This window comes from Astatotilapia calliptera, chromosome 16, assembly GCF_900246225.1.
Source record: "Astatotilapia calliptera chromosome 16, fAstCal1.2, whole genome shotgun sequence".
In the NCBI taxonomy this organism is placed as follows: Eukaryota; Metazoa; Chordata; class Actinopteri; order Cichliformes; family Cichlidae; genus Astatotilapia; species Astatotilapia calliptera.
Genome location: NC_039317.1, coordinates 19,455,381 through 19,481,304, shown reverse-complemented (window position 1 = coordinate 19,481,304; position 25,924 = coordinate 19,455,381). Strand labels below are relative to the sequence as shown.

Below are 25,924 nucleotides of genomic sequence, written 5' to 3'. Positions count from 1 at the left end.
CCAATAAAATATCTTTTAGTACTGCTATATTGCAACACCAATATATTAATTCCTAATACTACTGCATTATAACATAATGACTTTTACTCAGGTGAGGATCCGAGTACATGTTCCACCTCTGCCCTCTGATAAAGAGCCCCAGTGAGTGCTCACATGGTTTATCTGATGACTGAATGTGACACAGTGGATGGAGCAGCCAGTGTGGAACATGTGGATGCTCTGCGGTCCCTGTTGAGAACACTAAGCTCTGTATTTGCCCTCCTCTTGCTGAGTATAACAGCCTCTCCAGCCCAGGTTAGGAGAGGGGCTCCCTGCAGCTGCTGTCTCTGAGGCTGATTAGCGCAGTGATGAGCGAATGGGGGCCGGGGGAGAGGCGCGCACACACACTATGAAAGGGTTAAGCAGCCGGTTAGGGAGGAGACCTGCTCTGTGTCCAGGATGTTGAGTGCTGCAGCACGATGGTGTGCTGTTACACTGCATGAGGCCTCGGCTCTACTTGGGGTTCTGATTGGGTCTGTAAGATCACAACAGCTACAACCTCCCCCCCAACCTCGCCACCCCCTCCTCCCTCAGGGTTTTTCTCTCTCCACATCCTCCCTGTTGATTATCACCACTGCCAGAGCTGACTCTTGCACTCCAGCTGCTGTCCACACTCTGGCTCTGGGGCTAATTTATCCAGGCTGCAAGGAGGGAGAAAACTTTCTCACACAGCACTGAGAAGCCAAGCTGCTGCACACCAAAACCATAGCTCGTTGCCCTCTGTGCAAACCACCATCAACAACTGCTGTTTGCTTTTCTGTCAGGCTTTCCCTGGTGGTGCATTTAAACAATATCCAGAGCTACAGATGTTCAGAACAAGTCCTCTTTACTTGGAAATAGTTCATCAGTGCAAAACAGACAGCGGAGGTTTCCCTGCAAACCACCATGTGTTGCTCTCTGCAGGTGTTTCCTCTGAGCAAAGCCAGGGCGGAGCGCTGCCTTCTCTGTCCAAAAGGTTGACTTTCAGCAGTCATCTTCAATGTGAAACTCAACCCTTAAGCTCTTAATATAAAACACACATACAACGTCTCGCTAGCTACTGTGAAGCTTTGTGTGCTTCCTTCACAATGCAACCACGAATAACAGACGTCAATGATGTGGGGAGGATTGTTGATTTCTTTTTCCAAGAAAGCAGACGGATGGATGAAAGAGAGCTGGAGTTTCTACCTGAATTGCTATTTCTGCATTAGGGTTTTTCAAGTTATTGTTATTTGATAAAAGCGTAGGCTGAATAATTCACACAAACATTGTCATAAAACGGAGCTACGAAAGCATCTATTTGACTTTGTGAGGCTGTGGGGGAGAAAAACATAGTAATTGACCAGTCAGACAAGTGACTTTGGGAGCAGGACAAAAAAGCTGGGACTAAAAGAAGAAAGGACTAAAACGTTGCCTTCAGGCTTCTGAGGGAAATTTGAATTTGAAATGTTCCTTGCAGAAAATGCTTGTGCAATTGTGCAAATCTGTAATTAATTTCTAAATAACTTATCATGGGAGATATTACAGTTTTGCATGTGTGTTTAATTCTTCGTGACAGTTAATAATTTAAACAACATGCACTCCATAAACATTAGGGCTATTCTCTGCCTTGGCATATATCCATAAACCACTTGGAAACTTGCCAGCGGCTCTTGGGTGTAGCCTCGTCTTACTTGCGAGTCCTTGCCAAAGCGGTATTATATGAGTGCTGATGGGGAGAGTCCTCTGTCAGCCCGCGGGGCTCCGGTGTCTCTCTGCTGTCAAGGGTCGTGCAGACAGGGTAACCTGTGGCTTCACAATCCCAGCCGCTGCCCCCCTCAGCTCATCATCTCATGTTGAGAGCATTGTGACTGAACAACACCCGCTCTCATCTTCATGTACTTTCCTTTTTTTGGTCTCATTCTCTCTTATTAACACAGATTTTGTAACATGTATGTGTATGGCAGTCCGCATAAAAAAGAAAAAGAAAAAAAGAGGATGTGAATCAGAGGTACACGTCTCTTGCTGCTGAGAAGTTTATCGACACACTTTTTCACGGTGTAAACTTTATAAACATTAGGGCATGTGGTAAATCTGTGGTGGGAGGGAATTTTTAATTTTGGGATTATACCTTTAATCCTGCCTAACACATTAAAATAAGTTGTGAGATAAATGTACACATAGCATGAACCCCTGCAATGTAACTCAATGATATAATTTCAGACATGATGGGGTTTTAATATCAGATGTGATTTGTTCACACGCACGCACACACACACACACACACACACACACACACACACACACACACACACACACACACACACACACACATGAAATCCATTGTAGGAGAAAGAAGATTTATCCTGCTTTCCTCCCCCTTCCGTATAGAACTGTTCTTTCCATCATCTTTACTGTGAACAATGTGGTCACACTACACCTGACAGGTATTAAATCTCTCGTAGTCATTTTACCCTGGAATTCCCCTTTCTTTCAATTATCAATTGCAATTTAGAAATCAAACACAGCGGCACTGTTCACCCGCGGAGGAGTCATGAGAAGATCGCGTTTTCTGTTTTTCAGAGAAGCTGCACAGCAAACACTTCCATGGAAAGATGATGTATTCTTTGAAAAAAGGTGATTATTATTCCACCACGTGTGATGCAAACAATCCAGACTACATGGGTTTGTGCTGAAAGAGAGTGTCCTATTGGAAGTATTGCATGTACGTAGCTTGAGTTGGTACTGTACAAGCTCCTAGCAGGAACATTTTGTGGCTACTGCCCGAATATTAATTCAGCGTTTTGTTAAACTAACCACAGAGATATCATCTTGGGCCTCAGAAGGCAATTAAAAAGAAATTAACTCAAATTGTGTCTAATTTTGTGTTGTCTGCTATTTTCGTGTTTATTTTGAATAAGCTTTCTTGGAAACTCCCACTTTTTAATTGCACCAAATGCTTATTTTAGGGGTTTTTCCCTTCTTTTTTCCCTTGCCTTTCCACTGGTCAGCAGAAAGCTAAGATGCTATCAACGACCATGTCAGCATGGCTGTATACACTGATCTGGCGCATGTATAAATAATTCACATAGGTCAAGCTTTGATCCTCTGATACAGCCTCTCGGATTGCCAGTGGTGGCAGGAAAACCAGAAGATTGAAAACGAGGAATGCATCAAGGGGTGTGCTGTTTACTTGTAGCACGGGCAGCTGGTTAGCCACCCCTCTGCCGGTTTACACCCCCCTCCCTCACTTTTCAATTCCAGCCAGACCCCAGGCTCGGCTACTAACTGGGGGCTGGAATATTGTGCACTGGGGATCAATGCAGCCCTGAGTGAAATGTCAACTGTGGCCCTGCGATGTGTCAGGCTGTGAGGGAGTTGTAATGGCTATTGATCCACTGTGCGCTTAATGCAGAGCTGCCCCGCCACGATGCGAGCCAGCTGCAGCAGAAAGATATGTATGAGATGAGCTAAAAGTGAGAAAATAGAAAAGAAAGAGCCCACAGTTTTGTCCCCCTCCTTCCATCCCTCCCTCTCTGGCTGCAGATTGATCTTCCTCTTCCTGCTGATTCTAACTGGGGTCTGTCATTATCTTACTCTGTCATTAGGGGCTCCATTGACAGCCTTGGCTTGTCTGTGTCACTCTATTGAGACAGCAACACTTTTCCCATGCAGTGTTCCCTACATTTATTAAAGTCTCTGACAGCCTTGTCTTAGCTTTCTCCATAGATGGCTGAGCTTCAGGCTGCACCACAGCCTGAAGCTCAGCCTGTAATTGGAAGACGAGGCTCTCTGTCCCTGGTTAGTAATATCTGTGAGGTACAGCTGTAGGTCAGACTGGTTTATATCAGACTGCTGGTTATGAAGTACAAAATCAGACCACCTGTGTCCGAGGGTCAGTGGGAGCAGTAGTATAGACCCTACATTTATGCCTTTATCTATGAATCACATGAGGATGATTGGAGTTTTCTTGCTGCCGCTGCTGGGAGAATATTTTTTTTCTCCAAAAATGTAAGGGTAAGAGCCGGTGGGGAAAATTAAGAGATGAAAGGGATCACATATTGGCGAGGGTTATGCGTTTCCCATTTTGCAAAAGTTTAAACTTTCTATTCAAACTTTTGTTGGTTTATTCCCACCTGAATAAAATCATCCGAAAGCTAAACTAGGATACCAGTATAGGAGCAAACATATATGCAACCCAACTTTGCTCTAAAATTTAACAGAAGAAGTTTTGAAAGGGTATTAAATGTGTAATATTTTGGGGGGTTGCATTTTAGCCTTAATTAAACAGGGCGGTGCAGAAAATGATAAGAAAGCGGTGGGAAGTGGGGAGTATGACCCGTGTGGGTCACCGGCTCAACCAGGGGAGTCTGGGTGGTGCGCCTTAATGTGTAATATAAATTTAACATTGTAGTTCTTGTTCCACAGATTTTTGTTTGCATAATTTTGTTATTCCAGTTCCTCTCGTGTTGGATTTCTGATTATGTATGTGAAATTAGGACACACTGTCTCATACCCAGTGTGCACTTTTGGTTATTACAGCCAAGGTGAGTTGTGATGGTGTCATATTCTCCAGCTATAATTGGCTGCAGACCCCAATAATTTTCACACAGTCCCTAAATCACATTTTTGCATGTATTTTGTGTTTAACTGCACGGTTTTATCAGCTGAAGTGGAGCTAGTTTTCCATTCATACATATATGTATACCAAATAAGTACAGCAGCTTCACAGGGCTTTAAGCAAAAAAGCAACTACAGCACATTGAACAAAAGTCCTATAGCTGGACTTTTGAGGTTGTAGCCAGAGCCACATTAGTGCACTGCTGTTACAGCAGATTATTTATGTTTTATTCAGACTCCATAAACGAGAGTTTCAGCAGCCTTTTATATCTCAGAATAACAGAAGGTTATTTTGGCTGCTATTTTTTTTCTTTTAGTAAATGAGTATGAAGTTTAACCATATTCATGGCTCGCTAAACTTGAAGGACCAAAAACCTTTACAATAGCAACTAAATCAGCTGAGATATGGACAAGATAGTAACCAGTGCTGTAGCCTGACAGATGAAATTAAACCTCAGCCTTTCTTTTAATTGGCCTAATAATTTTCAGACGCTCCCTCGCTGCGGTCAGGATGCATAAACTTGTTTGCAAAACAACAAATTTGTGCTCAAATGTCTCAGCTGTTGCTGCTGCTGCTGCTGCTGCTGCTGCAAAGAACAGCAAGTAAAGTGATTTGAGAAGCCAATTTGGTTCAGTGCCAAGGAGTCCAAACTGTTTAAATACCTCACCAGCTTTCCATGTGAAACAAAGTGAAAACAGCAAATGAAAGAGCCAGAGAGATGCAACCCAAACAGGCTCTTACGGTCCTTACATAACCTAAATATCTGATCACATGATTATTGTTTTGTTGTTTTCTCTGCTCCCAGACTATTACCGTAGAGATTTGACAACTTGAAAACATTTCTGGAGGCTGTCAGGAAGTTCACAGTGGGGTGCAGCGAACTGAGATTGGTGGTTTATGGAGAGAGCGTGTGTGCGTGTATTTGTGTGTTACACAAAAATGAAGCTGAGTATAGGCTTGTGCCGGGACCTAGCTGCTTTTCTGTGTTACTGGAGGCACAATCAAGTAAGACCGGGGGGTCTCTGGCTGTCTTGGCCCCGTAACACACAACACTGCTCAATGGGACGGAAGTTATTGGGGGGTTGGGGGTGAAACTGATGACATGGTGTGTGACAGAGACTCATCATTTGAGTGCGATACAAGTGTTTGAGCTGCAAGGCTGTAATGTTGCTCAGCTTGTCTGGAAAGATTTATTCTAGATTGCAGGGCCCGAGGGGTCAGCGGATGCACATGCGGGAGGTTTACCTGGGAAAAAAAATGGACTTTTTCTTTTAAGGAGGGGGGAAATGATGGTGTCCATAATGAAACAATTCACAAGAATCAGCTGGCTGAGAGTTAAAAACAATTAGTGTGGATATCTGACTACTTCTTCATCTGCTGTTTCCCTCAAACACAACAGCAAGTGTTAATGTAATGTTTCCTTTAATGGAGATCTACATAGGCGGGCTGCTTCTGAGAACACAATGCATTTAGGTCTCCACAGAAGTTGGATTTACAGCCACGTTTCTGCCTGACAGAAAAAAATGCTTTTATATATTTTTCACCCACCAAGGAAGGAGAAATGTTTAATCCAACACCCACTGCGAAAGGAAAAAGTAATGCATATCTCACTATCTCGTCTGTCTCGCAGCGAGATGAAATTGAAATTTTAATGCATTTCAGAGTTTTTTTTTTCCCTCCCGAATGGAGACGTTGATAGACACCAGGATGTCATATTTACAGTAGGAACACTCATGGTTTAATGCACTCTACAATACTGCCATCTCCAAGTTCTTCGGAATAAAACATGCTCTCGAACATAAAGGAAAAGCCAAAGAACAAAATTATTCCTCAAGCTTTCTATCAAGCTTCTGCATTCATGGCAAAGTCTAAAGGGCATGTCAGTCCTCCTGCCTCTGAGAGAGGTAATTATCCTTTTCCTGTCAGAGAACAACAAATGATAGCCAACTATGGGGGTGCATTTTCAGGAGCTGAAATTTGTCAAAAGGAAGGAGAAGGAGGTTTAATTTTCTGGCAGCTGCATATCTACTTTTATCATGTTTTTTTTCCCCCACTGGTCATTTGTTGCTTTTTTTTTTGCTCTTCACATGAGCTCGCACAGTGTAGAGCTGTTTGTTTATGTCTGCGAGCTTCTGAGGGTGTATTTATGTGCCCTGCATTAACATACCTATTTATAGTCCTACACTTTCTTACAGTCATCTTTTTTTTTTCTGTTGTGACCATTTCACAGATTATATATTGTCCAAGTAATTTCCCTTTCAGCATCTGTGTTTTTTACCTTTCAGAGAAGGCAGTGAATGGAGGGAAAATTATCACAATTACTCATATAATTGAGCCGTCTTTGTAGCAAGTGCAGCTTCAGTAGCCCCTTTTTTCCATCAGCCAAAATGGTTTCATTATATGGGTTTTTCATATTCCCTGACACAGGGCTCTGCTGAGGGCCTGGCACGTGGATGAGATGCAGGATGAACAGAGCGAATCATTAAGGTCACAGTAGGAATAATTATCCCAGCTATGGAAAGAGCATCTACAGCCTTTTTTCTCCCCCAGCACAAATGCAATGTCCACGGCTTTTAGTCACAAAGAACTTTGTTACAAATGGAGCTTCCACCTTCTACTTATACAAAGAAGAGAGGGGGAGAGCAAGACTTGTATCAACATGACAATTTTCCATCATTAAGACTAATGACAGGCACAGACTGTGGGGATCAAGGGGAGCACAAAAAAGAGAGGCGCATTCAGGTGTTGGCTGAGTGCTGACCTCCTTCCTGTCTTTGTTGGAGACTTAACTCTTAACAAAAACTAAAAAGGGTTTCAGACTAAAGGCGCAGTGGCAGCTGAACGTCAAGCAGCCCAGCTCTCCATGGGCAAATGACTTAATTGGCGAATTTGCATGTTTTCCATTTGTGGGGAAATTAATTCAATAAGGCCTGCATGTAAAGATGTTTAATCAATCGTTGTTTTACTGTAGGTGAAATAATTCTCCGTTATGGATGCATTTTATTGATTTCTACCCCTGTCATCCATCTCTCTCGCATCACTGCGCAGACTAAGACTTTAATTTTTCACTCATTTTTTTCTCCATCTAATTTGTTAACGTGAAAGTGGAGCTTAACAAGTGGGACTCTGCAATATGTCCACAAGTATGAAGCATCCGCCTGACACTAGTTTCTTTTACAGTTTAGCTGAATTAAGTAAAAGTCATATTTTTCCAAGTCCTCTCTCCCCAGCCTTCCCTCAGGTAATTGGTCATTTTGCAGCCAATTTTGGTCAGGTTGGATGCTTGCTGCCATGGCCTGACCCCTGCTGCTGCTGTAATGGGGACAGCATTTCTACCAGTTCACTAGGAGCCTTTCCACGCCGTGACCCCCAGCTTTCTGAAGAAAGAGCTGCTCTGAGCACTGAGATGGAAAGAAAAAAAGGAGTTTGAAATGTGACTTTTCAGCTCTGCAATGAGCCACCTTAAGTCAGTCAGCCAGCATATTAGAGGTATATTAGGGAGGCCCTGCTGGATATGAAAGACTTGGACATCATGTTTTTCCACAGGTGTGAAAATCAAGAAAGGATATTTTAAAAACAAGCAAATATATAAATATATATATTTTCAATTTGATTTATTGCCTCCAGGCTTCAGCACTTATAAGAGTGTCAGTCACTTCCGGAGCAACAAGTCCAGATTGTCCAGTTCCTCCCAAAGTGATGAGAAGCAGGAGCTCATGAGGTCACCAAAGCCTGAAAACAAACAAAAATAATGATTGTTATCCCGAACAATTTCTTAGTTTCATTTTTTTAATTGTTTAATTGTTTAAACAAGGAGAGAAAAAAACATTTTAGTTTGCTATTAAAATATGACAAAGTGCAAAGTTAACTTTGTCCTGCTTATAAACTGTCAATTAAAATCAAATGAGGAACACAAGCATGTTTTAATTAGGATGTGAAATTGAATGAAAAAAGTCACATTTATACAGGAAGAAAATGAAAATGAAAAACTCTAAATATATTTTAAAATTTTTCATTTCACACAACATAAATGATGAGCTGATAAAATATACTGTCAACTCCGATTATCACACAGAAATGCACCATTAGCTATTAAAACATATTCTGAGGGAAAAAACTGACACCAAACTAATTTGAGTTCAGCTGTCCAAAATAAATTCTGCGTCCTTCTCTGTTTTATATAAACAGTCAAATAAAACCCAACATGATTTCATCTTCTCCCTCTTGACCCCTATGATAATGCAATAAATTAACCAATGCGACAATCTTGCCTCTCAGATACTATGATTCATTTTTTGTTGTTTTTTTTTTTGTTTACACGTAACTCGGTAAACAAAATCAATTCGCATTTTGATGCCGCATTGAACATGAAAATAGACATTGAATCGAGTTAATTGTAGTGCATCTAGTTTTCGTTCATTGAGGCTGCAAATTACAGGATGGCAGCGCGAAGCAACGCCAGAGAAGAAGCAGGACAAAAGGCAATTTCACTTGTCTGATCCGCTGCCTTTAAAAACGTGAAATGCAACCTTCGTATAGTTTGACATTTCTGCTGCAGATCACTCACCGAATTGCATTTGGATTTGATGATGTGCTGAGGCCTGCTGTATTCATCTTTATTATTATTATTAATAATAAGATTTTACATCAGTTATATTGTTAGTGCTGTTTGAGATATCTGTGCCCTATAACCATTTAGTAAATAATAATAATAGCAATAAAAAAAAAAGAAGAAGGATTTGCACACTTCGGAAATAATTCAATATTCTCAGAAATTCTAAAATCAGAAGGAGGGGGAAATATACATATCCTAATAGGCATATTTGATCTTTTGCAGTTTAAGGAAGAGGAATTGCGATTTTATTTTATTTAAAAAAAAAAAAAAGGATTTAAATTTCCCTGCACCTCCAGTGTTGGTAATTAATCATCACTCCCATGCAGAGCCTGTAGGGTGCACAGGGAGCTGAGCCTCCACACAGCATGGATGCACAGTTTACCAGCGCACCGCGGTCGGGGTAATATTTGGCGGCTGTTAAAATGTGGGTTGGTATGGCAGTTGAGGAGGGCTTTCTATCACCGGACTGAAATGAAGTCTGTGACATCTTGGCCCGTTTACCCCACCACCACCACCATCACCACCACAAGCAGCAGCAGCAGCCCCCCTCTCTCTTTCTGTCTCTCCACCTCTGCACTAACCCTCAGGTGAAGAGCAGCAGGTGTTAAAACACCCTCAGCCACAGAGCTACTCACTCCTAATGAGTCCTGCCTCCGCGCTCCATCCATGCATGGAGGACTTTATTTTTAGTGTGGCTAGTTAGAGCCGTGCTGCCCGGCTGCAGGAAGGACCGCTGTGGCCTGCGCTGCCCTCCTGCCGGCGTGCGCAGGAGTCAAATTATTAATGAAAGCGGTAATATTATCACCGCGCCTGCCTCGTCCGAGCCACACCGAGGATGGCTTGAAAAAGAGAGAGAGAGAAAAAAAAATCCCCCTTAAATAGGAAATAAATAGTTGTCAAATTAAGTTTGTAAATGTTTGATTCTGCAAGAAGGATCAATGGGATGAATATAATTTATGCAGGATGTTTTTCTCCTCGTCTCCAAATGACATAAAAATCTCTCATTATTATTGCTATTATTAGGGTGTTATTTTACATTTTTCTGCAAATTCTGCCTCTATTCTGTTAATGGTTTTGCTTCACAGCTGTCTGTAGATACTATAATCGTGGGAAAATAATGACAGTTATCAGTCGCACCCACCAAGTACCCATAAAAATCTGTCCTCTGTTCTGGAAGATGATAATTATTGGTTGTACTACCATTATCATTGTCGTTGTTGATAGAGGAAATCTTGAAGCATTTTTCGAAAGTAATTCCAGAGAAATCACTTCAAATTGGCCTATTTTAGGGGGGACAAGGGACCAGCTTTCGTTATAGCCTAATATTTCACAGAAATCTTTAAATTCAGGCATCCGCAGCCGCCTGGCACATTGTGGCACACGCGCCGTGATGTCAGCGCCTGCATTTTGATAACACATTTTGCAACTTGCTAGTTCTGCTATGAGTTCAATTATGTAATTATACTGATAATCACAGTGACGGAATTTAACTGCCTTTAATTTGTTATTCAGGTGGAGATGGAGGGACTACGGATGGAGCAGCCAGGCTGTGTTTCTGCTCTGCGCAGACACCAGAAGAGAAGCAGCCTACAAATGAAGCCTAATAAAATGAAGAGCTGCTGCTGCTGCTGGATACTTTCTTCTTCTTTCAAGTGCATCCCGCGGAGGCTCCCTGACCCCGGATGATGCGGATTTATTTGCTTTTTTTCATGACTTAAAAAAAATTGAGTAAGTGAACAGATATGTATGTGTATCTATATTTTAAATTGCAGCTCCTGTACCAATTTGAATTTTGTTCTAAATCTGCCGCTGAGGGAAATTGCCTCCAGTCTTTTCAGTAGTAAGTTCAATTAAATCAAACGACAATTATTCTTGTTAGGCTGTGGGAGGCTGGCCGCACCCCATCCTCACTTAGATTCATAATAATCAAAGGTGGCGGTGTTTAACTAAACTGTGATCAGTAAATTGACTGCGGCAAAAAGGGTGCGTAAAGATGTTTGGAAAGCATTTAAATGCGACTAGAAAACGTGTCCATCCGGCCTAAAAAACAGGGAAAAAAAAAAAAAAAAAAAAAAAGATGCGCAAAAATAAAACCGCAAGTTTGCCTAAATTTGCAAGACTAAATTTGGAAACTGTAGTTTAAATACAAGCAGTATCCCCGGGTTTAATTTAAAGGGATTGCTCTGCTACATTTGCCGTAATATGCTGTGATGCTGTGTTGTTGTTGTTTTTTTAGTTGGTATTATTCTTGTCATCATCAGGCCTCAGACAGAGAAGCTTCTCATTTCACATCATTGCAGACTTTGCTGTTTCAGTCCCTCTGCTGCCAGGTGAGACCTCAAGTTGCACTAAGTGTTAAATACATGACTAATTACAGGCCTACTTATGAAAATTGAACGCTAGTGTTATGCTAATACGCGTTCACTCCTGATGCAGCATTGGGAGCTGTGATCATCATCTTAAGAAAAAAAGGCTTTAATGCAGAAAGAGCAGCCGAATATTTAAGTTTACTGGCCTTTTTTTTTTTTTGCAGTAGCAGTATCACTACTACAAATAATAATCATGTTATTATGGTGAATCTTGACATGTCAGGAGGAAATCTGAGGTTTTGCGGTTTTCCTTGACTTTATCAGGTTCTTCGGACCTAGCCTCAGCGTCACCAATCGGCTTCCCTCTTGGAGAGAGTGGACCAATCAGCGACAGTCTTGATGAATATTCATGAGTCCGAGATTCAAACCTTTGAGCGAGTTTGTCTTGGTCCACAGCATCATTCCTAGGACTTTTCACGGGCACAAACTACATTTTCTTATGAATGGAAAGAGAAAAAATCTGTTCGGCTTAAATTGGGATCCGTCCTTCACTGAGATCATAGAAGGAAAACAACAAAAGCGAGACAAGGGGAACCGCCAGAAGAGATGACAATGACTACGATTCCAGAAAGTCTTAATAGCCCTGCCTCAGGAAAAACCGTTTTCATGGAGTTTGGACCCCCGAGTCAACAAATGTCGCCTTCCTCCATGTCTCACGGACACTATCCCATGCACTGTTTACATTCTGCAGGTCACACACAGCACGACAGCTACAGTCCAGCCTCGTCGTTCCCCAGATCCTTGGGTTATCCATACGTAAATTCCGTCGGCAGCCATTCCACCAGTCCATATCTCAGCACAGTACAGACTTACCAAAACAGCTCTGGACTCACGCAGACACGATTAGAAGATGCAGGTAAGTGTGCCACAGAGTGCTCTGGATCCTAAATATCAACTTTCTGTGCTGGTACGGCTTTCCACTAGACGGTGTAGGCAAAAAAGACGACCCAGATGTGGAATTAGGCTTGGTAATTATTTATTGCGTAAGGCTATAAACAATGTATGCAATTAAGGGTAATTATACCTAAAGTACAGCCTGTAAAACTTGCGCTGCAGTATTCATTGCTGTGCAGCACTCTTTGCTACAACTGTCTCCTCATTTTTCTCCCCTTCTCTGCTTCTTCTTCTTCTTTGCTTTCTTCTGTGTCTCTGCCAGCGCCAGAAACAGAGAAAAACACAGTGGTGGAAGGCGGAGAGGTGCGCTTCAACGGCAAAGGGAAAAAGATTAGAAAACCAAGGACTATATATTCGAGTTTACAACTTCAAGCCCTGAACAGGAGATTTCAACAGACTCAGTATTTGGCGCTACCGGAGAGAGCTGAGCTCGCAGCGTCGCTGGGTCTCACCCAGACACAGGCGAGTGTGATCCGCACACACATAGCTTCACTGCGCAGCTGCGCCAACGACGCATTTCTGCACATTTTTAAATGTTTTTTATCTCTCACAGCATACATTCTTCTTCTTCTTCTTCTTCTTATATTATTATTATTATTATTATTATTATTATTATTATTATAGACTATAATTTATTTAGTGTTGTTTATTAATAAAGATAATTTATATTTTTTATTATCATGTTTTGCTTTTCACTTTTCACGTGCGTAAAACCGCGTAAAATGGTTATATATATTTACATATATTTTAATGTCTCTCTTTAAAAAAAAAAAAAAAAAATCTGCAGGTAAAAATTTGGTTTCAGAATAAAAGATCCAAATTCAAGAAGCTGATGAAGCAAGGCGGTGGTACGATCGACAGCAACGCTTTGGCCACCGGCCGTGGACTTTCCAGTGGTTCTCCCTCGGTGGCACCTGTCTGGAGCTCGCCGACCACCGTGAAGACTTCAATGGGCACGACCGGATCTTACATTCCCAGCTACACCTCATGGTATCCAACCACACACCAAGAGTCTATGCAACAGTCACAGCTCATGTGAGCAGAGAGCTCAGCATCAGGATGGTGAAAGGCCCAGCAGCCGCTGAGCGCGGCTCAGCATTGACAATGCACAACAAACAACAAGATTCCCGGAGTTTGCTGCCGCATCCCGCCAGCTGACACAGAGGCCTCCTCATACCGAAGACGGCGAGCAGAGATACAGAAGAAGAGAAGAGGTCAGACAGAGTGAAAAGGCGCACAATGCGCCAGAGGGCAACCAGTCCGTGACCGTCCCTGACAGCGGAAATCGCAGACAAAAGGATCATTTGGTTTTTTTTGGCTGCTTTTGTTTGGTTTTTTTTGGGTTTTTTTTCCAAATGTCGGTTTCTGTTTGTTTTCAAACTCATATTTGTGTGAACACTTCGGTTGTTGAGCTGTAGGCTACATGTTTATTAGAAAACACGTGTTTGTTTACGCCAGATTGTCGGGGCCCAAGGTGATGACGGCCATAAAAGTCAATTTGCATTCATCGACAGTTAAAAGGGCCACTTAGGCCACAGCAGAGTTTCTCTAACCAAATAATTAACGATAAATTCCAGCGGTAGCCATCAAGCCGCTCCACTCACAGCGCATTCAACCGCAGAGCACAGGGTGCTGTGCGCAGAGCCTCGAGATGCTACTATGTTGTTTCTACGTGTTTGTTATTTAAGTTAAATTATTCGGGCTAGTTTTTTCTGTTTGAGGTCAGTCTGTGTTCAGTTTGTAAGCGTGTTTGAAATGACAACACTGTGTTGTTAATGCTGCACTAACGCAAGCAAAGCTTTTCTATGCCGTGCCCCGATGTTATGTGAAAAATGTAAAAGGCCTGACGATTTGCTGCTTTAGAAAAAAAATTGTCCTGAGGGTGAGCAGCTCATTTGTCACTGTATTTTGTACATAATTTTCTTTTTTTCTGTTCCTTTTTTTGTGCTGTATACTGGATACGCTGTGAAACAGGGTTTAGGCTTTGTGTAGCTTACTCGTCGAAATGTGTTTAGTCAACATAGGAAATATTTAGTTTTGTATTGATCACCTTAATTTATTTATCTGTTTCTGAAGTTTATGTACATAATGTGCAAAGTTTCAAAAGCAGTAAAATATGATTTAAATTATGTCAAGAACGGTGTCTGATTCACCCCACCTCTTCCTCCACCATACCGCCATCACCACCACCCCTCCATCCTCCTCTACCCACCCTGGCCCCTGAAAAGAAAGGCTTCAGCGTGGTGCAGGTTTAATGCGAGCTGACACAAAGGAGTATCATGTTGGCTATTGTAGCAGACACCATGTGAGCGCGTTTGAATTAACTGCAAAAGGGTCCTCGTTTAGATTTATGGTCATGTCTAGCGTTTAGCCTGCATGTGTTTGTGCTGCTGCTCGCTGGCTGCAGATGTTGTCAGACCTCTGGAGTCAAGCTCAGAATTAGAAATCTGGCCTCGCATGTAAAAATGCATCAAGACAGTGTTGTTACGAGGCCTAGTCTCTGCAGTGTGTGTGTGTATGTATATATATATATATATATACATACATATATATATATATATATATATATATATATATATATATATATATACATACATATATATATATGATATACCACTGTGTCACCACTGTGTCATTCAGCAAAATCGCCTTTCAGCCCTTTCTTAAAGATAACCTCCTTTCTGTTCTACTCTTTAACGATCCTCACTTTTTCACTTTTTCGTCATGAGGGAGATCAATTGGGTGTGTTAAGTGAATAATTGCACAAGAGGCAGGTGCTGCAACAAGAAAAAAAAAGTCTGGCAAAGGGCGGATCAGATGGAGATCAGTGAGAGTGAAAAGTTCAAAGGCCTTCTTGTTTGTTTAACACGGCCGAAGGCTGTGGTTAGAAATAGCCATCTACATGGGAAAAAATGAAATAAATATTAATAATATTTTAAAAAGAAGAACGAGATCTGTTTTTCGCGCGCATTTCGGTGGTGATATAGGAAACAAATTAATTTATTATAGTTGGATTTTAGCAATATTCATAGAAATTCAAATAACACTTGGATGCATTGGGGAAAAATCAAAGTAAACGATATAAGTAATTAAGTAAATAATGATTTGAATAATTAATATTAAATTAAAGTAAAAAAATAAAAATAAATATTAACATAAATTAAAAATAAAATAAAGAATTGAAAAATATATTACAAAAATTAGAGTTTTGTATGTGCCTGCAAAGAAAAAAATTCAAAAAACAAAACAAAGAAAGAACAATTTTTTTGATGCACGGATGTGCTCGCTCTTGCAGCTGTCACAGCTCCATGAATAAATAAATGTTATTATAATAGCAAATTCGGCCTAAAAATATTATTTTCTGGCATCTGCGAAGTCCGTTTAAACCTGACTCAAGCCAACATCCAAAAAAGTAACCAACACAAGATTATTATTATTATTATTATTATTATTATTATTATTATTATTATTATTGTAGAACACGTTAAACTAGTAAGCGTGAGTAGTAGCCTTGTTTTTTATGGCATGCTTTGCTTCGATGCCGTCTCCTTTGTTATTCTAATACAAATCTTAAACATGTAGAGCTCTTTGTGTGCAGCCTCACATTTACAACAGGCCTTCGTATATTTCGATACCATTAGGAAAGCAGAGCTGCTGCTGCTGCAGTGAACATAAATCTGCCTACCTAGCCTTAGAAAAGGCGCAGCTGCACATCCAAGAGGGTCAGTGTTATTTCGCTGTATTCTCCCCTTGATTATACGAGCTGAGCCCATCAAACCCAGCATAATTACAGTAATTTCGCCCTTATTTATTCTAATGCAGTTTCCTATCTCTGAGGTAATTATGAGCAATTTTTTTTCGCACCGAGGATCTTTCTGCGTTGACAAAAGAGATAGCGCTCTGAAAGACATTTTCTGCTGCAATAGGAGGGGAAAAAAAGTGAAATAGGTGAGGTGCCATTTCGTCACCGTTCCCTTTAGACTTAGCCTATGTATAAGACTGACAAATTGCTTGCAGGTGTACATCACCGAGTTGTCAATGCGAAGAGGCTTCAAAATGAGCAAAGCACAATGTAAGAGTAACGAGTGCAGCGACTATAAAGAAGAACTTCTCTGTCTCCTCTTCCTTGCATCTTCTCTCCATGTGAGCGGCTTTCTAAGCCATGGGAGATTTCAGCTAAAAGAAGCTCCTCGGTTGCACTTTAACACTGAAGTTGGAGGATAAAATAGTCCACGTGTAATATATTTTTCTTTACCCCTCCTGCTTCTTGAGGATCTAGTCTTTGAAACGGCATCAAAGAATCAGCATCATTCACGGATGAGAATACAAATTAATAAAGGCTGTGCGCAATGAAAGAAATGGACAAATCGAGCCTCATTGCGCACTCGGCGAAGCCCCTAAAATGTAAGAAATAAACATGTGGTACACACCTTTCAGCTTGAAATTGAAGAGACAAGCTTGCCCTCTCTGGATTTTCAGATATCAGCATGGAGGCAGATCAGCACCACCAGCAAGAAGCAGCAGCAGTCCTTCAGCACAGACTCAAGACGAGCGCTTAAATCCCACAAAATGTGTCCCATGTGTCGGTCTAAGCTATAGCAGCAGAGTTCAGAATATGACTGAAAATGTCTGCTTTATTTCCCCTCTTTATAGCTGATGGGGAAAAAAATGTAGATTATTAGCATAAATGTTTACTCCTCATTACGCTGATGACATTGTGCACTCGAGATCTTGGTAATCTTTGGGGGAAATTATGAGTAATTTTTTAAAATTTAAAGCAGCAGTTACCATGCAATTCAGGCTAATTCTGCGTAGGCTCCACACGGATATAATTACCGTCGAGTCAAGATGTTAGGCTAAAAACTATGCATTGATATTCCCATTTATTATGTACATACAACTTTGACAATGTTGATGCTTGAAATAGCGGGAAATTGTCTTGTGTAAAAATTACACCCCATATTAGGACATCTAAAATTGCGAAGAATTATATAGTAATTGCAGGCTTTCAGATTTGAAAGCCAGAATGCTCAAACCAGAGCAAATTTGGATGAAATTACAGATCAGGGTATAAATTAGGATAGGGGGGTATGGCATTTACAAGTTGCCCAGAGAAATGCAAAAAGTATAAACCACAGCAGCTCTAATCCATGAATGAAATCACAGGGAGCAACAGAAAGCACCCAGAACCCCCCCCCCCCCCCTTTATTTTATTTTATGACGCAAACAATAAATTAAAGCAAGCAAAATGTGTTATTTTGGAGCATTTTTTAAGTGCACGCTTGTACACTATTTGCAACACTGATTTTTTAGACGTGTGTACATAGGGGGGGCTGCATGTGTCTGATACTGTCAGCCCTAGGGGGGGGGGGGGTTGGTTGGTGGGGGGCTTCATCATGCAGATACAGCAACCGCTGACAAGCTGCAGTCTTAATTATGTACAAGGAAGAGGTCCCACTTTATGGCCTGTAGTCTTTTGAAGAGAAGCGTGTGGGACCATGCACCGTATATCACCATCTTTGTGTGGGAGCCATGTGTAAATAACACGAGCCCCGCTCTACCTGTCTGTTGGAGTCAAAACATCTCTAATAAACATTTTCTCAATTAAATCTATAATAAAACAGGGTTTCCTGCATGGCTCCAATAAATTGTTTTTTTGGACGTATGCCTGTGTTTTCCATGTTGCCCACAGGCCCTACAAGCAGCCAAATAATGTGGGTCAAGCTGCTCGTCTTCGAAGATCAGAGACCTCGCTTGTGAGGCGTGAGAAATGTTTCCATGATGTTGTAGCTGCAGGCTGTCTTGGCTCTCGAGTTCCTGTCTCTTTTCTCTTGTTAGGTTGAGTTCATAAAACGTCTGGAAAGCGGCTCTGTGACTCCACAGAGTCTGACGAGCTTGTGCTCATTCATACCCACCCTCGTCTTCTCCTCTCGCATGCCAAGGCGTGTTGATGATGTTGTCGCTCTAAGCTCGGCGTGCGCCCCCCGGGCCTCTGTCTCTGCTTGCCTGCCTGCCCGAGCCTCGGTTCGGATAAGCAGCTGCTGGCGGCAGTCAGAAGTAAATTTCAACCGAGACAACTCAGGAGTCCCCCTGGATGCCCTGGAGCTTGTCCACGCTCGTGATATAGCACCACAAGACCTTCATGTAACTACAGGCTACATTTTTACAACAAATTGTTTCCTAAGATTTTTTATTTATTTATTTTTAAACCCATTGAATAAAAAAAGGCACAAAATTAAATTAAATGAATAAATAAATAATAATAAATAAATCTTAATGCATCGACATGCCTTCATTTTCTAAAATGATTTATTTTTATTTATTTACTTTTTTTTTTTTTGAGAGGGTAAATCCAGCTTTAGTGAACATAGAATGTATTTATACACACATACAAACTCGGATGCAAATGCACAGAAAACATTTTATTTAAATAAAATCTGGCCATATATGAAACACTGCTAAAATAAATAAGACCAGAACAAAAAAAGAAAATACAATTTAGTGTTGATACAAGTCAGAGGGCGGGACGATCAGTAGCTCACGGTGGTTAATGGATGAAGAGCCAGAAAAAGACAAAAAAATAAAAAATAAAATTAAGTCAAAGCGAGGTGGGATATGAAAAAAAAGCTGTTGTAAAATATTTACAAACGTGGATCGGAACACTTATCCCCCCGGACTATTCAGATGAACTACGTGAGGAATGGATAAAGGTAAGCTGGTTTTGTTTTGATCGCACAACATAAATGAGGTCATATTGCAAAAAAGGCACCATACAGTTAACTTGTGCTACATTTGTGACAGGTTGTCCTGCGATTCATGTTTTATTTTATTTTATTTTTTTGCAGGGATGGCAACACACATAAAAAAGGAAGAGAAAAAAAAACAAAAGAAAGAAGAAGAAAAAGTGACGTCCAAGTAAAAGTATATGGGCTCGCGCCCATGCTGTGATTGCTTTGGGTAATAGTGGTTCATTCATCCCTCACATAAACAAAATAAATAAATACAAAAATAACTGTAGAAATCTGAGTCTACCATTTGTAAGCACGAAAACTGGCAAGGTCCATAAACCTGTCTGGTTCCATGAAATCTCCTAGATGCTGCGCGTAAAGTTCGTATGGTGCAAGCACGAGGTCTGCAAAATGAAGGTAATGGCATTTTATTTTCTCTTTATTCACCAGTATTGTCCGATTTACACCCGACGTTTTCTCGTTCTCTCGCTCGCTCTCTCTTTTAAATTTCAGAATATTGTCCCAGCGCTTATGGCGGAGTTGTGGTGATGCTGAACCAGAGGAGGCTGCAGATGCGTGGCAGAGTTCGTAGTTGAGTACCAGGAGTAGTTTGCCAAAAACGACGAAGGCGCAGTTGTGTTTGGAGGGCTGCTGCTCTGAGGTAAACTAGAGCTGACATTGTTCATTCTTTGAGTCTGTGGAAAGTCCCAGGCGGTAGTTGGTGGAGACGTGCACGGGGGAGATTCACTGGAAGCAACATGTTGTTCTGGGGGGATTTCTCCACTTTTCCACAGCTTCTTGAACTTGGAGCGGCGGTTTTGGAACCAGATTTTAACCTGAGAAAAAAAGAAAGAAACTAATTTAAGCTTAAAATCGATTATAAGCGATATTTCCCCCTTAAATCCCATCTTTGTCAGTTTTAATTTGTTTTCACACTGAGACATGCAGTGGATATTTGACAGCGCATGAGCCCACAGATGCAGACTACCCACCTGTGTTTGCGTAAGGCCCAGCGACGCTGCCAGCTCGGCCCGTTCTGGTAGAGCCAAATACTGAGTCTTTTGAAACCTCCGTTGAAGTGCAGCCAGTTGGAAGCTTGAGTAAATGGTTCGAGGTTTCCTGACCTTCTTTGGTTTTCCATTAACCATCCGGATTTCTGGCTCGCTCTCATCTTTCTCTGAGGGAACATTCAAATGCAATTCACGTTAGGCACGAAGGGTTTGGGCATTTTTCAGTGTTGCAGAACTGCTAGGCGTATTTGCACTGTTGTCACTTTAGGTTTGTCAGATTTGTGTACCCCAAATACCTTAAACCTGATTTGATTAAATTATGTATATTTATAAGGCCCTACTAAAAAAATACAAAAAGCCAAAATAGGCCACTTTGTGGATCTGTAGGCTCTTTCTTTGGAAATAAATAAAACAGTTTATCGTGTTACATATTCATACAAGAAAAATAAAGCATCAATACATTTTAGTCAGATAATAATATTTTTGTCAAATACTGTGCATACAAATTAACTCAGACATGTTCTGCAGTGCGTTTTGGTCAAAGACAAAGCCACTGAATACATGCAAAATGCTCTAAAACGAACTTGAGAGCTCGCCTACCTGTGTCTGCGGGAGTTGGCGATGAGTTGGAGCCATAAGAACCGTATGTACCATACGATGAGTTGAAACCGAGGTCGTATGACTTTGCGTTATATGGCACAGAACTCGTGGCGCTGCTGTGGTACTGGTAAGTGCCCAGTTGTCCAAACGGTGACCCGGCGCAGTGCCCAGGCTGCTGGCCGTTGTAATAGCTGCTGTCCGTCGCCGTGGAAACCGGCAGAGTCGGGGACTCCTGCGATTTGTGCAAGCTGTGGTAATTGCTTGAGGTAATCTGGTTCGAATGCATATCAGTATTTAAGTTCTCGAAAACTCCAGTCATCTTGGAACTGGGGGAGAGCAGCCCACTAACCTATGCGAAAAAAAAAAAAAGAATATCGCAAAAATCGCGACCTAGGCGATTGCGCGACAGGCTGTAAAGCACGACTCAAATCTTGCACTGATGACACCCTTTCGTGAATCAAAACGCATCCCCGTGTATACCTTGGCAAAATCAGCGCAAGGTGTGTCCTTCTCACAGTGGCCTGTGATTATCTGCTACGGTCGGCGGTGGGAGCGCATTTATGAGAGAGTGAGAGGGAGAGCTACTGTGTCTGAGGCAACCAATGAGTAAGGGCTGCACGACTGACTACTCCCCACCGCGTCCACCCTCCATTATTTCTTCAGGTCTGTCTGTCCCAGTTGTCTGCGGATAGTTTTACATAAAAGCATCTCAAAAGGTTTAGCCTGCAGACCCAGGCCTGATCTCCACGCGCAAACTGCCGTTTAAAACCAGATGAATATTGATTTTGGACAATGGATAACACCTACTGCACGTTAGGAAAACGATGCATTAAACTGGGCCAAGAAGCAGTTTTTGGCTTGCAGCACAGTGTATGTTTTTTGTTGGAATTTGTTTATTAAAGCTTAACAGTTCTTTATAGTAAAAAAAAAACCCTGAGCAACAGTAACACTTTTCTTCTTTTTTGTCAGAAGCAAACTAGATAAGGAGGGGACTGTTTAAGGGAAATCTCAAGGAGCTGACACAAAACCAAACCTTGTGGATATCGCCTAAAGGTGAAGGTTTTGTTGCTGTGGAGAATAACTACAGCGCCACCCAGAGGTCATAAAATTTACTTGTTCACAAAATCCCTTTTGTTCACTTACCTCTCTTTTTCTGTCTGCGCACAACTCTAAAAATAAATAATAAATAAATAAACTAATGGTGATTTAAGCTACGTCACATCCGCGTGAGGAGTCCAGGTGTGTTGGTCGTTTGACACTGTGATGCGTTCAGATCTCCCGGAGATCCTGGGAAAGTTCAGGTAGTGACGGAGCGGAAGTGCAGTTGTCGCCATAAGATGGCAGCATAGTTCCTTTTATTAACACGCCTAAAGCCTAAAGCAGGCTGCTCTGTGTTGATGAGGTTAGCACCAGCATGCATCTCCACAAAAACAAGTCTCTCTCTGGAGGTTTATAAAGAAACCTGCACTGAACTCTGGCTACTCTTTATATAGTCATAAAGTGAAAGCCTAGAGATGAATCATCTCTGATAGTCTCCTCAGTCTCACAACGTATAAATACATAACAACCACAAATACTGTCAAAATACCCTCAGAAAGTTCAACTCAAACTCCACACGTAAACTTTGTGCCACAAGTTGCTTAGATGTGTTGCTTAGCAGCTAACAGCTGACTACCCAGTCAGTTAAAAGAAGAAGTTTTTAGTTGAAAATGCACAAATCATCATATCTTTAAATAGAAGCCCACAAGGATTTCACAATCTAGTTCCCAAAGTTTCTAAAAGTAAAATGGGAGCAGAGCATTGTAGCTCTCCTCTCCTCTCCCTTGTGGAACCAGCTTCCAGTTTGCATTCAGGAGACAGAAACCCTCTCCCCTCTTTGAAGACTAGACCTAAAACTTTACTTTTTGGCAGACCTCATAGTTAGGGCTGGATCAGGTGACCACCCCTTTTATTTGCTGCTATGGGCTCAGACTTCTGGTGGACTTCTGACACACACTGAGCATTTCTTCTTTATTCACTCCTTTTATTTGTCCTTATTTCTCTTTGTGCTTCTTTTCTTTCTTCTTCTTCCTCTCCCCACCCAACTCACCACAATAGCTAGCTATTCCTTCCTGAGCCTGGTTTTGCTAGCTTTCTCTTCCTGTTAAAAAGGGAGTTCTTCCTTCCCACTATTGCCCATTTCTTTATAATAGTGGATCATCTGACTTTTTTGAGTTTTTAACTCTAATCTTGTTGGTTCTTTACCCTGCAGTATAAAGCACCATGAGGTAACTGTTGCTCCAAAGTGGCCCTACACACACACATATATAGTGCTATATATATATATAAATGAACTGAATTAATCAAGAAATCTACTAGATATGACCAAGACAGATACACAAGCGAGAAGGATACAAATCAGTAATATCCATAGTTTTGGTGACAGGTCAAATAGAAATGCAGCAGAAATTATGAATTCATGCATCCTTGCAGCACCGTGTGTTTTAAAGTCTGCTTGATTATGAAAGAGCTGATTTCTAAATCTGTTGTTTCGAAGTCCAGGTAAAGATGTGCTGACACCAAACTAAAGCACATTCATCTGAGGCTTAAAAACATTTTTTTAAAACTAGAACTCAACTATTAATGACAGTGACAAATGAGTTAAATCTTCTGTATTATCAGTGAAGTTCCCTTTTAATTTTCTTTATCTGTGATAGCTCCGAGCAGTCACCCTTCTGATTCAATAAATCATCATCCATTATGACCCAGTTCAGGTCACACGAGTAACCATTTCCTTCTCAACAGTGAGGGTGTAGCAGGACCCCATAGCTCGAGTTCAGGGGGGATTCCATCAGTCCATTGTTTTGCTGATGTGGGCAGTCCTCTGTCACCATAGGTCAGTGTAGCTGCATGTCACTGCTCATTAGTGGAACAAAGTCTCTGCATTCAGCTGCCCCGTCATCATCATCAGAGCCAGAATGAGCAGAAATTCTCCAGGAGAGTCACATGGAAACCTTAAAAGACTGGAGAAGGGGGACACGAGTAGTCATACAAGAAAATATCTTCTTTTCATAGTTTGCTTGTTTGCTTCTTCCGAGTAAGATGCTTATGCTGTGTGTCATTTATGCCACAAAGAGGAAGAACTAAACAGCTTTAAAGTCAGTTGATGGGATAGAAGATTCCTCTGGAGAAGGCACAAATCATTAGATATTGGGATTACAGTGAGTGATTTCACAGTACAGTCACAATCAGCATCAGGATGTGCCAAAACAACAGCTCAGGCTCCGTGTGCTAACGATAGGTGACATTCCTCCCATACCTTTTCTGTCACCCTTAGGAGCAGTTCTTTCTTGCTGCGTCAAACTTTTCTGTTTTCATGTCACTCGCGTGTCACTCTTAGTGACTATAAATGTGATTTCATCCCTCTGTTGCAGAGCAGCTGGTGTAGTGGATCTTCCCCGTGTTCGGTGACATGGAAATGATGCCAAATGACTGCAGACAGATGTAAGCAGCTTTCACTGTGCATGTCAAATTTCCTATTTTTACACGAGTTGCTCTTGACCGGCTTTCAGCACAGTAATCAAACAAGCTTTGCACACACACACACACACACACACACACACACACACACACACACACACACACACACACACACACACACACACACACACACACACACACACACACACAGAGTTCCATGTCAGTTTATTCCTAAAGTAAAAAAAAATTACAAAATTACAAAATTAAATAAATTTAAAAAATAACAAATAACAAGAGTGAAAGCACATAAATCTTTCAAAGCAGCTATGGCAGAAAATACTTCATTCGAATAATATATTAGCACTCGTATTATAAAAGAAATTTACTGTTTCTTGAATAGAAAGAGAAACTGTTACGCTGCTTCAAATTACAACATGTGTGTTGCTTGTCAAATATAACCTCAGCATTGTCACAACTTTGTTCAGACTTTATGTCAAGACTAAGAATACCATGAGGACATACATAGTAATTACTAATTTCTCAGTCTAGCCGCACCACAAAACCTCTGTTGTTCTCCTTTTCAAGCAGTCTGCTGTACATAGAAACATCACATATGTTATCAAAAATATTTAACAATTTCTCTTTATAACTTCCTGTTTACAAATGAGTTAAAGTGTATCTATGGCATCGAGGTGTCACATAAACTTGTTAGATACAGAATAGACAGTCCAAATGATTAACTCTGACAATCATGGTTGAATTACAGTCTATAGGCTATCAGCCTGTTTTTTACCCTTTGAAAAGAGTGAAAGATGTGCTTATAAAAGGCCAACAGTGCTTAATATTGACAGTTTGTCACAGTTTGTCTTGAGGAATCAAAGTACACAAGCCAGGAAATCACTGTGAGAGATAAACACCCTGACATTTTTAGGAAGTATTGATCTCAAGCCTCACTTATCTGTTTTTATACTCAAACGGCAAACAGAGTCTGAGTTCTTCCTGATGTGATACCATGTGCACATCCTGAGTTTAGGTTATGGAATACAGAAGTCAGAAAAGTGAAAAAAACAAAACAGAAAACAGCATACCCCTCCATGGCCGCACAGTGTCTAGTCTCTGTTTTTACTGCTTGTGCAAAAATAACAATACGGGCAGTACAGGAGGAAATCTCCTGCCATCTGGAGCGGATGTCAGACTCATTATTGACTGACCTGTTTATTTAGATACTAATTGCTACTGGTGCGAGGATATAATGGAAAGTCTGAAATCCTAAATAAACCCAAAGCAAGTTTAATTTCACTGTATTCTGCACGATCCGTTATGCGCAGAACAATGATGATGATGTTTTGATGATCTTTGCAGGAATGTTGACAGAAGCTGGCGAGAAACTGATGTTATTCTTCACAGCGCTTCGAATCCCACAGAGATAATATGCAAAGATCGTTCTGCAGGTTTTGGTTTTCATCATGTAGATCTTCTTTTTTATTACTCTTGTTCTGAGATATCACATCACTCTGCTTGATTTCAGATGATCAAAGGTAATGCCCACGATAGAGGTATCTGGCGTTTCGTGGCGTACATTTTGCTGGAGATTTGTCACATTTCTAAATCAGTGAGAAAGATATTAAGGT

The 25,924-nt window shown here is 41.2% G+C and overlaps 2 protein-coding genes across 3 annotated transcripts; one reads left to right on the top strand and one right to left on the bottom strand.

Moving 5' to 3' along the window:
- Window positions 1-10,170: 10,170 nt before the first annotated feature.
- Window positions 10,171-14,625, top strand: dlx1a (distal-less homeobox 1a). 2 transcript variants are annotated; one of them, XM_026145944.1, is made up of 5 exons: window positions 10,171-10,961; window positions 11,495-11,563; window positions 11,867-12,458; window positions 12,759-12,958; window positions 13,284-14,625. In XM_026145944.1, exons 3-5 carry the CDS (start codon window positions 12,149-12,151, stop codon window positions 13,533-13,535), a joined length of 762 nt encoding a protein of 253 aa, XP_026001729.1. In that variant the 5' UTR covers window positions 10,171-10,961; window positions 11,495-11,563; window positions 11,867-12,148; the 3' UTR covers window positions 13,536-14,625. The 2 variants fall into 2 exon arrangements, with proteins under 2 accessions (XP_026001729.1, XP_026001727.1); XM_026145942.1 differs by lacking the exon at window positions 10,171-10,961 and having other exon boundaries at window positions 11,411-11,563.
- A 5,011-nt stretch (window positions 14,626-19,636) lies between these two features.
- dlx2a (distal-less homeobox 2a) lies at window positions 19,637-21,354 on the bottom strand. The gene is made up of 3 exons (XM_026144949.1): window positions 20,835-21,354; window positions 20,217-20,401; window positions 19,637-20,060 (listed from the first exon to the last, which is right to left on the bottom strand). Exons 1-3 carry the CDS (start codon window positions 21,151-21,153, stop codon window positions 19,734-19,736), a joined length of 831 nt encoding a protein of 276 aa, XP_026000734.1. The 5' UTR covers window positions 21,154-21,354; the 3' UTR covers window positions 19,637-19,733.
- Window positions 21,355-25,924: the final 4,570 nt, after the last annotated feature.

Bases quoted from the DNA above. Each gene is read 5' to 3' on its own strand.
- dlx1a (XM_026145944.1), top strand. From the start codon at position 12,149: ATGACAATGACTACGATTCCAGAAAGTCTTAATAGCCCTGCCTCAGGA. The intron at 12,459-12,758 runs GTAAGTGTGCCA...TGTCTCTGCCAG, and splicing joins GACACGATTAGAAGATGCAG to CGCCAGAAACAGAGAAAAAC. The intron at 12,959-13,283 runs GCGAGTGTGATC...AAAAATCTGCAG, and splicing joins TGGGTCTCACCCAGACACAG to GTAAAAATTTGGTTTCAGAA.
- dlx2a (XM_026144949.1), bottom strand. From the start codon at position 21,153: ATGACTGGAGTTTTCGAGAACTTAAATACTGATATGCATTCGAACCAG. The intron at 20,402-20,834 runs GTAGGCGAGCTC...ATGTTCCCTCAG, and splicing joins GCCAACTCCCGCAGACACAG to AGAAAGATGAGAGCGAGCCA. The intron at 20,061-20,216 runs GTGGGTAGTCTG...TTTTTTTCTCAG, and splicing joins TGGGCCTTACGCAAACACAG to GTTAAAATCTGGTTCCAAAA.